The sequence below is a fragment of the Megalobrama amblycephala genome, linkage group LG14 (genome assembly GCF_018812025.1).
Source record: "Megalobrama amblycephala isolate DHTTF-2021 linkage group LG14, ASM1881202v1, whole genome shotgun sequence".
Taxonomy (NCBI): domain Eukaryota; kingdom Metazoa; phylum Chordata; class Actinopteri; order Cypriniformes; family Xenocyprididae; genus Megalobrama; species Megalobrama amblycephala.
In genome coordinates this window covers 16,099,431-16,111,492 of record NC_063057.1, presented here as the reverse complement: position 1 = coordinate 16,111,492, position 12,062 = coordinate 16,099,431, and the positions used below count along the sequence as shown (strand labels likewise).

General features: G+C 37.8%; 1 protein-coding gene across 3 annotated transcripts in view; it reads right to left on the bottom strand.

Annotated features, from left to right (window-relative positions):
- The window catches only part of cfap54 (cilia and flagella associated protein 54), a 29,967-nt gene extending 20,167 nt beyond the window's left edge, over nt 1-9,800 (bottom strand). Inside the window, exons 1-25 of one of the 3 annotated variants that reach the window (XM_048155739.1) lie at nt 9,574-9,800; nt 9,341-9,446; nt 9,075-9,218; nt 8,821-8,989; nt 8,676-8,734; nt 7,918-8,061; nt 7,682-7,795; nt 7,473-7,574; nt 7,188-7,380; nt 6,925-7,020; nt 6,734-6,846; nt 6,532-6,658; nt 6,156-6,241; nt 5,936-6,073; nt 5,628-5,775; nt 3,488-3,549; nt 3,146-3,271; nt 2,890-3,037; nt 2,727-2,804; nt 2,536-2,657; nt 2,249-2,431; nt 2,036-2,128; nt 1,757-1,942; nt 682-824; nt 57-204 (exon numbers count right to left, since the gene is read on the bottom strand). In XM_048155739.1, the coding sequence (XP_048011696.1) occupies nt 57-204; nt 682-824; nt 1,757-1,942; nt 2,036-2,128; nt 2,249-2,431; nt 2,536-2,657; nt 2,727-2,804; nt 2,890-3,037; nt 3,146-3,271; nt 3,488-3,549; nt 5,628-5,775; nt 5,936-6,073; nt 6,156-6,241; nt 6,532-6,658; nt 6,734-6,846; nt 6,925-7,020; nt 7,188-7,380; nt 7,473-7,574; nt 7,682-7,795; nt 7,918-8,061; nt 8,676-8,734; nt 8,821-8,989; nt 9,075-9,218; nt 9,341-9,446; nt 9,574-9,722 (3,177 nt within the window). In that variant the 5' untranslated portion in view covers nt 9,723-9,800. The remainder of the gene's footprint in view (nt 1-56; nt 205-681; nt 825-1,756; nt 1,943-2,035; nt 2,129-2,248; nt 2,432-2,535; nt 2,658-2,726; nt 2,805-2,889; nt 3,038-3,145; nt 3,272-3,487; nt 3,550-5,627; nt 5,776-5,935; nt 6,074-6,155; nt 6,242-6,531; nt 6,659-6,733; nt 6,847-6,924; nt 7,021-7,187; nt 7,381-7,472; nt 7,575-7,681; nt 7,796-7,917; nt 8,062-8,675; nt 8,735-8,820; nt 8,990-9,074; nt 9,219-9,340; nt 9,447-9,573) is intronic. The other 2 variants (XM_048155737.1, XM_048155738.1) reach the window with 2 other exon arrangements.
- Between the last annotated feature and the right edge of the window lie 2,262 nt (nt 9,801-12,062).

Genomic DNA, 12,062 nt, shown 5'->3' with positions numbered 1-12,062 from the left:
CAATTATGATGATTTGTAAACCATTTTAAGGCAAATTGCCCTTTGTTGGCACTAACCTGGCCCCAGATCAAAGGCCCCCTATCACAGAGACTGTCACAGAATAATGCCCCCTCTTGGATGTGAATATCTGTCTGGATGAAAATAGTGGAGAAAAACAGCTGCTGTAGGAGAGGAGAAGAAAGCTGTAGGGTCTCTGGGCGGAGTCTGCATGAAGTAAAAATAGAACACAAATGGAACAGATATAATAAGACACATGATCTAATATTATATTATATTATATTATATTATATTATATTATATTATATTATATTATATTATATTATATTATATTATATTCAGTGTATCTGCAGAAAAAACAAAATTAAAACTTTATACTCTATAGTCTATATTATACAAATACAATATAAAAATAAGACTTTATACTTTATCCTCTATATTCTATATTTAATACTAATTTATACTCAAAATAAATTGTATATTTCAGATTCTTTTACTAAAATTACCATACATATGTATTGAAATTGGTTTTTGTATGAATATATCAATATATACGAATTAGAGGTCAACTGATATTGGACTTTTTATGACCCTAAATTTGACAAAACTGAATTTAAGACTTCTTAAGGATTATAAGGGAAACTTTGCTCTGAAAAAAGCAAGAGAAACAGGCTCTTTTTTTACCTTGTTTGAGCCAGCCTTTCAAGACTGGCTTCTTGTTCCAGCTCTGGAACCTCAGGATTTGAGCTTGAAGGAAGGGTAAAGTGGCTCCATAGCTCATTACAAGCTCTTTTGGCAAGACTGTGAAGTCCTGTTTGATAAGCCACCTAAACAACATAAAATCTGGCATTAAAGGATTAGTTCACTTCAGAATTAAGATTCCCTGATAATTTACTCACCCCCATGTCATCCAAGATGTTCATGTCTTTCTTTCTTCAGTCGAAAAAAAAAGGTTTTTGAGGAAAACATTCCAGGATTTTTCTCCACATAGTGGACTTCAGTTTGAAGGTCCAAATTGCAGTTTCAGTGCAGCTTCAAAGGGCTCTACATGATCCCAGATGAGAAATAAGGGTCTTATCTAGTGAAACGATTGGTCATTTTCTAAAAAAAATAAAACTGTATATACTTTTTAACCGCAAATGCCCATCTTGCACTAGCTCTGCGATGCGCGTCCACGACTTCACGCATTACGTAATCACGTTGGAAAGGTCACACGGAAAAGGCGGAAAATCTCATTTTCTCCTCCAACTTCAAAACTGTCTGACATTGTTGTTTTACCTTTTATGTAAAGGCCATTTGACTTAGTCTTTGCATGTTTGCTTTTTGAACACTGGGTGTGACCTTTCCAACGTGATTACGTAATCCGTAAAGTCCTGGACGCGCATCGCAGAGCTAGTGCAAGACGAGCATTTGTGGTTAAAAAAGTACATACATTTTGATTTTTTTTTAGAAAATGACCAGTCGTTTCGCTAGATAAGACCCTTATTCCTTGGCTGGGATTGTGTAGAACCCTTTGAAGCTGCAGTTTGGACCTTCAAAGCATTGGTAACCGTTGAAGTCCATTATACGGAGAAAAATCCTGGAATGTTTGCCTCAAAAACCTACATTTCTTTTCAACTGAAGAAAAAAAGACATGAACATCTTGGATGACATGGGGGTGAGTAAATTACCAGAGAATTTTAATTCTGAAGTGAACTAATCCTTTAAGGTATGTGGATGGATATTTCGGGAGACACACAAAAAATTCTGATCCATGTACCTGAGCTATGTGGGCCCAGGTTGTTAGCAGTGGTAGAGGCAAGGAGGCCAGTAGAGGCCTGGTGGTCTCTCCAATGGCTCCGCCCACCATTTTGCCCTGAGCATCAAAAGCAGCCACTGCAAAAATGTACGTCTTATCAGGTTTCAACCCGCTTACGTGAAGTAAACATTCACCTTTGGCAGGTATCTGATTGAAACACAAAGTTACAGAGTATGAATTTACAATACAGACATTAAGTAAGATGAATTATCTGATATGTCAAAGTGCCATTATCCCTACCATTTCTCCAGTCCCACATAGGTAGCAGTCTTTAAGTCGTACTTTTAGGTTGACACCCTCTGCATCTCTTGCATAAATACAATACCAGCTAACCTAGATCAGGATAAAAGTGAATCGATGTTTTTCAGCATTTACACCTGAATATCAAAGCGAATAAATCCGAAAAGGCATTGACTGATTTCAAAATTATGCTTATAGAGAAAACGTGACAACCTCCTCCTCCAGAGCGTATGGTGCAGGTGTGAAGATCATGGAGTGGTTGGATCGTGTCAGGAGTAATGGGGTTGGTGGTGGCTGTCTCTTCTCTGGCAGTCCTAAGCTGCTCTCTGAAGGAAATGTACAACTAGCCAGCCTCCTCTCTTCCAGCTCAGCTTTCTCCATCAGCGTTATGGTCTCCTGGAGAGAAGAGGAAAGAGTTTAGATCATGTTATCTGAAAATCAAAACCAGTAGCATGATGTGATATGGCACCAAATGTTTGGAGTTGACATCGAATACTAACCTCAAGTATTTTCTTGGTCTCTCGGCTAGTCTGATCCTTCTTGAATGTCAATAAGGCCTTCTGCGCCAGGAAAACACTCTTAGAGATCTTGTTCTTCGTGATTTTTTCAAGTACAGCAGAGTCTGTTAAGGAGTAAATCTGGGTAAAACTGACATACTGTTTTGTTCATTTTACACTGTTTTGAAACTCACCTTCTACAGGTCTGTTTGTTTCTGAGGTCTTCATTCGATTAGTATGTGACTTCTTATTCTCCATCAGACTCATCTCTTCTGAAGAGAACAAATATGACGCATTCAGTGACATGCTTAAAAATGTCTTTCACCCAGATGTTGAAAGGTTGCACATATCTCTGACCTGGCCAGGAGTCCGATAGTTTGAGAGCGAGTCTGTGCTGGACGACCAGTAGTTCTAGGTGTAAATCCATGGAAAGGGCAGTAAGGTCAGTGGTACTGCTGTTCTCTGGAACTCTGCTGCTCTTGGAACTCTTGTAGTTACCAAACTTCTGTGGTTAAGACAGCAGTCACATCTTATAAAGCATGCCTACTATAACTACAGTAACAGGAAGTAAAAGAGCTTGTGTTGTAGGATGTAAAACTTGATATGTTCTTGCCTGCATGAACAACTCGTCAAAGACGGCAGAATCCCCATAAAGTGACCTGGCCCTGCCTCTGGACACACAATCCACACCTCGTTCCACTAAATCCAATGCAGTCTGCAGCTGTTCAGTTCGGGACCTCTGCAGACATGTTAAAAATATAGTTTTATTATGGTTAAATCCTGACACAAATTTCATAAAATTGCATGAGATTATGTTGGTTTAAATGGCATTCTCAGATTCTAAGGTAATTTTACTTGTTTAAATTATTCAAAATGTTGAATCTGATGATGCTGAACTGCTTATACACTTTCAGTATTGTTTTATCTTCTATTTCTACTTTGTAGGACAACATACCATGAACAGGGAGCTTGCAGATTTTCTAACAGGGATGGACTCTTCACTATCTACAGTGGTGGCTACAAAAAAAACACAAAGAAAAATACTTAAATATAAATAACCATTCAAATAACCATTTTCTATTTTAACATATTTTAAAAATTACTTTATTTAATTTATTCCTGTGATGTCAAAGCTATCACCAGTCATTACTCCAGTGTCACATGATCCTTCAAGGGTTAGTTTGCCCAATTATGAAAATTCTGTCTTTAATTACTTTAGCCTCATGTCGCTCCAAATCTGCAAGACTTTCGTTCTTCTTCGGGGCACAAATGAAAATCTTTTTAATGAAATCTGAGAGCTTTCTGTCCCTCCATTGACAGCCTACTACACAACAACCACTTTCAAGCCCCAGAAAAGTGTCTGTTCACGTGAGCACCACGATACATGCGTGTTGTGCTAATGCGAGAGCAGACGTTGTTGCATAAACACGCATTGTGAGATTAATATTTTGTAAATAAAGTGGTAAATTATGTTTTGTTTTTTTTCGCAAACAAAGCCCTCGCAAAGTGTCAGTTGTGTAGGCTGTCAATGGAGGGACAGAAAGCTCTCAGATTTCATTAAAAAGATCTTCATTTGTGTGCCGAAGATGAACAAATGTCTCACGTGTTTAGAATGACATGAGGGTGAGTAATTAATGACAGAATTTTCATTTTTGGGTGAACTAACCCTTTCAGAAATTGATTTAATATGTTGATTTGGTGTTCAAGAAACATTTATAATCATTATCAATGTTAAAAACAGTTGTGCTGTTCAATATTATTGATAAATTTAATGCATCCTTGCTGAATAAAAGTATTAATTTCTTTAAAAAAATCTTACTGATCCCAAACGTTTGAACGGTTATATATATAGTACCCTAAACACCAGTGTCATGTTCAAATGTATCTGTGTGAAATCTCCTCGTTGCACATATGGTGCATGAACTCAAAAGTGGAAAATCCCTAGTCCCCAGTAGCAACTCTTAAAGGTCCCGTTCTTCGTGATCCCATGTTTCAAACTTTAGTTAGTGTGTAAAATTTTAAAGCTCAAAGTTCAATGCCAAGCGAGATATTTTAACAGAAGTCGCCTACATCAAACGGCCAGTTTGGACTACATCCCTCTACTTCCTTCTTTAATGACGTCACTAAAACAGTTTTTTGACTAACCTCCGCCCACAGGAATACACAAAAAAAGGGGCGTGGTCTTGTTGCGCTCCCACGGAGAAGAGCAAGAGTTGCGTTTGTAGAGTGTGTTTGTCGCCATGTCGTCGAAACGCTGTTATTTTCATCCCGCAGTCCAATCACCTTTGTTTGGCCTTCCCATGGACGCTGTACTTAGAGATCAATGGTTACAATTTATGTTTAACTCGGTTCCCGAAAATTATAATCCACATATAAAACTATGTGCAGCACATTTACAATAACACTGAGCGTGTGCATCTCCACGTTATGGTAAGAGGCGTGACCTTTCCGGGCAAGGTGCTAAAGCTGCTGTCGAATCAAAACACAGGAACCGCTGGCACAATCAGAACTCGTTACGTGTTTCTGAAGGAGGGACTTCATAGAACAAGGAAGTCATCAGCCCGTTTTTATGACAGTGGAAACAGCGGTATACAGATAAGTAAATTATGTGAAAAATACTGTTTTTTTACACGCAAAACATGAACACATGTTAAATTGCACACTATAAACACAATCAAAGCTTCAAAAAACCACGAAAAACAGGACCTTTAACTGGAAAACCCTCTCAAGTCAGAGCTGCAACTGGGAAACTCAGGGGAACTGCAACAACCCTGACTTCAGAATCCAATATGGCTGCTCAGCACATCAACCATAGTGAAACAGTAGTAAAATATTGTTTATAGCACTTCTGTTTGTCTGTGTCTCAATAAACTGCACACAGTCCTATCTAACCTCTATTTGTTGTGGACATGATACGTCGGCATTATCAGTGCAAAATACCTCTTTTTTATGTGTTTGTATTCTGAAAGACCAAGCACAAATGTTGGTCTGGACGCATCCATCTTACTTTCCAACCTGTGTACTAAAACGTGGTCAACTTGGGTGTGACGACATTCCCAGCCTCTTCTGAGGTAAATGGAACACAGCAATAGTACCTGTTTTTCTCCCGGACTGCGGGGCATCCATGCTGCTTTCCAACACCATGGCAATTCTGAGAGTCATTTCAGCCACTAATAAGAAGTCTACTTCAGCCAGCTGGTGCTCATGGGCCACTTCACACAGCAAGAGCAGGGTCTCCACCCACTACAGAACAAAACAATACACAAAAACACACACTTACATGTTTTGGTTTCAGCAACTGATGTTACAAAGCAGCACCTCCATGATTGCTTTTTAAAATTTAAAAATGTCAAAGCAATCAAGTTGCTCATAAAGCATTTTAGATTTATGTTTGAATAATAACCTGGTCTTGGTTTGCCATCCTTCCCCGGTAGTGCACAGGGTCATAGTATCTCATCTGCGCTCTTTGAAAAACTGTTTTGCATTTAGCCCAAAAGAAGAGCACGATGTCCAACACCAAGTCTGCATCTGGCTGGATATCCTATTTGCACACACATACACAACATCAACTTACCAACGACAGCTCCATGACTTCTTCAGAGAGTGTGAGAGAAAGATCTGACCTTGTCTGTCCTGCAGACACAAGTATGAAGTGTCTGAATAAGATTGAAAAATTCTTCTGTCATGATTGCTGGACCAATATTCTTGTCTGTAATGGAATAAAAACAAACAAAAAAAAGGGATTATGTTTATTTTTGGTTTAAATAAAGATTTTTATATAAGTAAAAAGAATAAAAGTATGTTAAAAATACTTTTATGTTTAAACATATTTTTATTGTTTTTTATTTATATATAAATATATATATTTTTTTATTCAAAATACAATTGAAAAAATAAATTAATTAATTAAATCTCGAGTCCACTTTGTTTAAAATGATTATTTGCTTGTCTTTTTCTATGAGTGAATTCATCAAATTCTACATAAAGAATGATTAGTACCAGCTTGACCATCAAAAGCAGCATCTTTCATGGTGAATTTTACTCTTTGAGTGGAAAACAAACGCTCCACAGCTTCCAAAAGCCTCAGTTCCTGCTCATACTTCCTAAACGGGCGGCCATCCATGTTCTGTGAACAGGCCAAGAAAGAGAACTAAGACAGCAGTCTGGCTGGCTTTTTAAGCTGTATCACAGATGTACTTACAGCTAACGCTGACATAAGTGCAGAAGACAGCGAGCTGAACGTGCTCCACTGTTCATATCTGAAGAGCTGCTTCACAAACTTCACTGCAGCATCTACTGCAATCTTACTATTTCCTGAGACACAAAATAGAGACCCTGAGCAAACACAAATTAAAGTGAATAGAGTGAAGGAGAATGAATCCAAGGACTCACCAGCGACAGCCGTGTCAAAGAGAGAGGAAGTAGGAGTGACTGCATTCACAGAGGGAGGCATGCTCTCATCAAAAGTGTGTTCAGAATCACCAAATCCTGCAAAACAAGAGATATTTACACTAGTCTAGTGCTTTTGTCAAATCAATTAATCGCAATTAATTGACAAACTTTTCTGTTAGATGCGATTAATCGTGATTAATCTATTTGACAGCACTAATTTACACTCTACAATTGATATGGGCAGAGAGGACAAAAAAGTTTACCGGACAACAAGCTAGTGCCAGCCGAAATGAGCTCCAGTATCACATCCTGGACCTCAAATTCTTCAGGCATGCCGGTCTGCAGAGGCCTGACAGAGCTGTCCCGTAGAGCTTCCAGCACAGCCAGAAACCGAGCAGCATTTCCCTCAAACATCTCCATCAGGATACGTTCGGTTGGTGTGCGAGGCCATGGAGTCTACGGAGAGAAATAAAGAAACAGATAGAAGAGATATTAGAGAAGAACTAGATAAAAGAGGCACTGTATCTTATTAAAAAGTGAGTACTCACTAGCTGTAGCTCTTTCAAAGTGCCCTTCTGTTTGGGTTTGAAGAGGCCTTTTGGTTTCCTGCGGGGTTCGAACACTGACCGCTTAAACACCATCACTGCAAGCTTCTCTCCGTTAATGGAGCAAGAACATGATTCAAGACAGACATGAAAATGTGTGTCAAGTAAACTATGAAAACAACAGCATGCTTCATTTAGGCTACAATTCTCACTTTTATTGTGGCCTCCTTATAAGCTTGCTGGGTCTCAGATGACACTTGGGAGCCAGTCATCTCCTCCAGCTTGGCCAATTCGCTGATCTTGCTAAGGGCACGGCGCGCAAACACCTATCGCCAGGTAACGGCACAACAACAGGCAAGAAGGACAGAATGAGGTCCCTGATATCAGTCATAAAGCAATAAGATGATTCACCGAGCAACTTTAGACACTATTTTTGTGTGAAACCTACCTCTGCCTGAACAGAAGCAGAGTCATGAAAGTAACATTCACACACAGCACAGTAAAGTGTGGCCCTCCATGGCAGGAAGTTGGCAGTCAGCAGAGTAACAGAGGTCTCTAGACATGTGCATGCCCAAAGTAAGTACTCTAAAACCTAAACGAAGAACATTTTTTTTTTTACAAAAAGTACTTGCTCCAAACATGACAACTTAATTTTTTTTAAATTAAGCAAGTATGTTGCTGTTTTATTCATATCCACCAACATTATTATTTCATTTTTTTACTCTTTTCCCCTTTTTCTTTTTTATTGTATAACACAATTAGACCAGCATGGTAATCTTGAAATATGCATAAGGTTTAGATACACTATCATTCAAAAGTTTGAGGTCAATAAGATTTAGGCTGCATTTATTTGATCAAAAATAAACAGTAATATTGTGAAATATTATTAAAATTTAAAATAACTGTTTTCTATTTTAATATATTTTAAAATGTAATTTATCCCTGTGATGGCAAAGCTGAATACTCATGATCCTTCATAAATCATTCTAATATTTGCTGTTCAAGAAACATTTATTATTATTATTATCAATGTTGAAAACAGTGGTGCTGTAAACGTTTACATTGTTACAAAAAAATTATATTTCAAATAAATGTTCTGTTCTTTTGAAAAAAATCGTACAGACCCAAACTTTTAAACAGTAGTGTATATTCTTAAAAGTGTTACAAAACATGTAAACTCGTCGATAAAGGCATATTTTTGAGAACCTGTGAAGAATGGCCTGCTGACATCAGGAACCTGCATATGTTATACATGTGTAACGAGCCTGAGGAAATATAGAAAACAAGTCACATCACCAATTATTGCCAGTGTGATATGAACAGCACCCAGATGTATTGCTTCTGAAGGTACCATTGTACAGGATCCAACATAAACTTTCATCAGGCAGAACAGCCTGCATCAGAATGCGCACAAATCCCAGGATGCTCAGCAACTTTTGAACCCCTCTCTGGTCTGGCAGTGCACTTTTCTCTCTCTCCAAATGGAAGATGCACTGGCATTCTCCCTGAAGAGCACGAAACTAAAAGACGCACAGGTCATTCATTATGCATCAAACCACACAATTTATTAAAGAAACTAAAAGCGAGAAAATGTACTTCTCTAACCGTAAGTTGGGCTCTCTTTGAATCAAAGCCGTCTGAGAAGAAGGACTGCTTGAAGTGCTCCACATCTCGTATGCTTTCCAGGCTTTGTGTGCCAAACTGCTGCAGATGGAGTCTGTACCCCTGCCAGAGAGCAAGCCTGTATAGCTTATAAGAAATGATAAAGAATATTTATATATCAATAATTGAATGAAAACGAAATGCATTAGCAAAATACATTTTGAAGTACCTGTGACAAAAAAAAAGAGGTAAAAATTGAGTGTCCTTACCTTGGTGTCAAGAAGGAAATCTGCAGTTTGCAACAGGCGCTCTTCGAAATAAGAGGGAGGAAGGCGAGATTTATACTTGTTCCATGTTTCAAACAGTTTTATGGACCTGTCAGTTCACAAAGTACATTAATTATACTTAAACATCAATAAAATAATATAAAACATAATACAAAAGACCAATAAACTGGAGTTTGTTAAAGATTTTAGTTCTTTTTCTCTTGTTTGCCTCCTACCCTCTGGAGTAGGATCGGTAGTCGTCGTTCGGCGAGCATGAAAGTTTCTTTATATGCGCTTTAAACTCTTTTAAGTCACTTTGAAAAGCGTACAGTACAGGGTTGCTTTTATCCAGGGGTCCGTAGTAGGATGCTGGTGAAGGGTCCATGTTTCCAACTGCGCGTGCGAGGCGAGCTACTGTGTTTGAATCCGTTGTTATGGTTATGACGCGCGCTCCAGTCTGCTCAGGGCACAACCATGCGCGTGCATGTGTGCACCATGTAATGTCAAGAAATTGATGCTAATCTTCTGACTGTAAGTTATTCAGAAATACATTAAAATGCAGTTGATATAAAATTGACGTAAACACGCATCTTCTATGATAAACACAATTTCTACATTCATTTTGTTTGTTTTTGTTTGCTTTCCCTGTGTGTTGGATGTAAAACTATTTATGTGCGATACAATTTCTAAACCAATATATATATATATATATATATATATATATATATATATATATATATATATATATATATATATATATATATATATGAATAAACCTTTACAATTTTACAATATTTATCTTTATCATCTAGTGGCTTTTTGGAAACACTTTTAATGACGAATCTACCAATATGTGTATATAACTTTTGCCATCACTCTGTAAAAGTAACCGTTTCAAAAAATCATTTTTACCTGTATCCATTGATATTTTAAATAGTAAGATGTAATTATTATTATTATTATTATTATTATTATTTAATATAACATGTATAATAGTTATATATTATTAAAAATAATATTTTTCAAATCGCAGCAATTCTACACGATCGACAGTTTATGCTGTCAATGAATCTGCGAGCTCGAAACACAAGACTTGCGCCTCTTGAATGGAAAATGTACATAACATATCGCATACGGAGCTAAAGTTTGATGAAGAATCAGCTACAGGAAAAGGGTACAGGAAGGTATAATGTAAAAAAAGTATATTAGAATGTGGGAATAATGACCAAGAAATAAAATATTTGTTTAATTTCCTAAGGGGGACTGGAAGGTTAACAAGTGCTCAAATAAACAAACGACAGCAGATGGCAGTAATGCAACATTTTTGATGCTAACTACCGTAAAACAAAGGAAGAAGAGCTCAAATTCGTATCTTTTAGTGAAGACAGACGACTGTCAACCCAAATTTAAACGAATTTTAATGTAATTTTGCTAATATAACACGAGTCCTGTATTTGCACCGACCAAGATAGTCGCAGCTTGTCATTGCGTTGGATGCAGGAGAAATGGGCAAGAATAAAGATCTGAGCGACTTTGACAAGGGCCAGATTTATATGGCTAGGCGACTGGGTCAGAGTGTCTCAGAAGCGGCAAAGCTTGTGGATTGCTCCCGGTCAGCAGTGGTGAAAATTTACCAACAGTGGTCCGAGGAGGAACAAACCACAAACCTGCCACAGCGCGCTCGCCCAAGACTCATCAATGCACGAGGAAAACTAAGACTAACCCATCCGATCCGAGAAAACAGAAAGCCTACTGTGGCACAAGTCACACAAAATGTCAATGATGGTAATGTGAAGAAAGTGTCACAAAACAGGGGGCTGCGTAGGTCGGTCCGCGGCGCCTCCTCCTCGGAACCTACATTACTAGAAGAATCTGCTTTGGAAGAATGCGAAGGACCAACAAAAGATAGGTATCATTATGTATTTGTTTATTTATGGGTTCCTGCACAGATAGATAACTAAGCATTATTCCAGTGAATAAAGAGATTGTTGTGAGGTTTTGCACACTATTATGTTGTTATATTGATGATACATACTGGTAAAGGGGTGTTATATTCCTGTTTCTGGAGATTTGTCTTCAGAGTTTAGCTCAAACCCTGAATAAACAGCTGATGAAGCAGGTAATCAAGGTCTTTTGACTTGAAAATGAAAGCATAGGATGCAGATCTGCAGGATTCAGAACCTTGATTAAAATTGTAGGTTGTCAAGCACATTTGCAATTAAGTGCTCAGCTCACTCCACTCTTTTCTCTTTGTCTCTAACAGTTGTGAGGATGAGGAGAGGACTCAAAAGACAAGTGATGTTATGGAGAATCCTGTCATGGAGGATTGAAATGGCAATCTTTTGTAACATTTTAAATGTTTTTACTGTCACATTTGATCAATTTGATGCTGAATAATAATAAAACAATCTTACTGACCCCAAACTTTTGAACATCAACTTCACACATGCACAAATGCAAAATTGTACTTACTTTTTTCATGAGAATCTGCTTCTGTACTTTCATTAATCCAAGGATGCTCAGCAACATTTAAACCCCTCTCTGGTCTGGAAGTGCACTTTTCCTTCTCTCAAAATACTGGCATTTTCCCTGAAGAGCACGAAACTAAAAGACACACACAGATCAAAGGTCATTCATTATGAATCAAACCACACAATTTATTTAAAAATTTAAAGCGAGTAAATGTACTTCTCTAACCATAAGTCGGGCTCTCTTTGAATCAAAG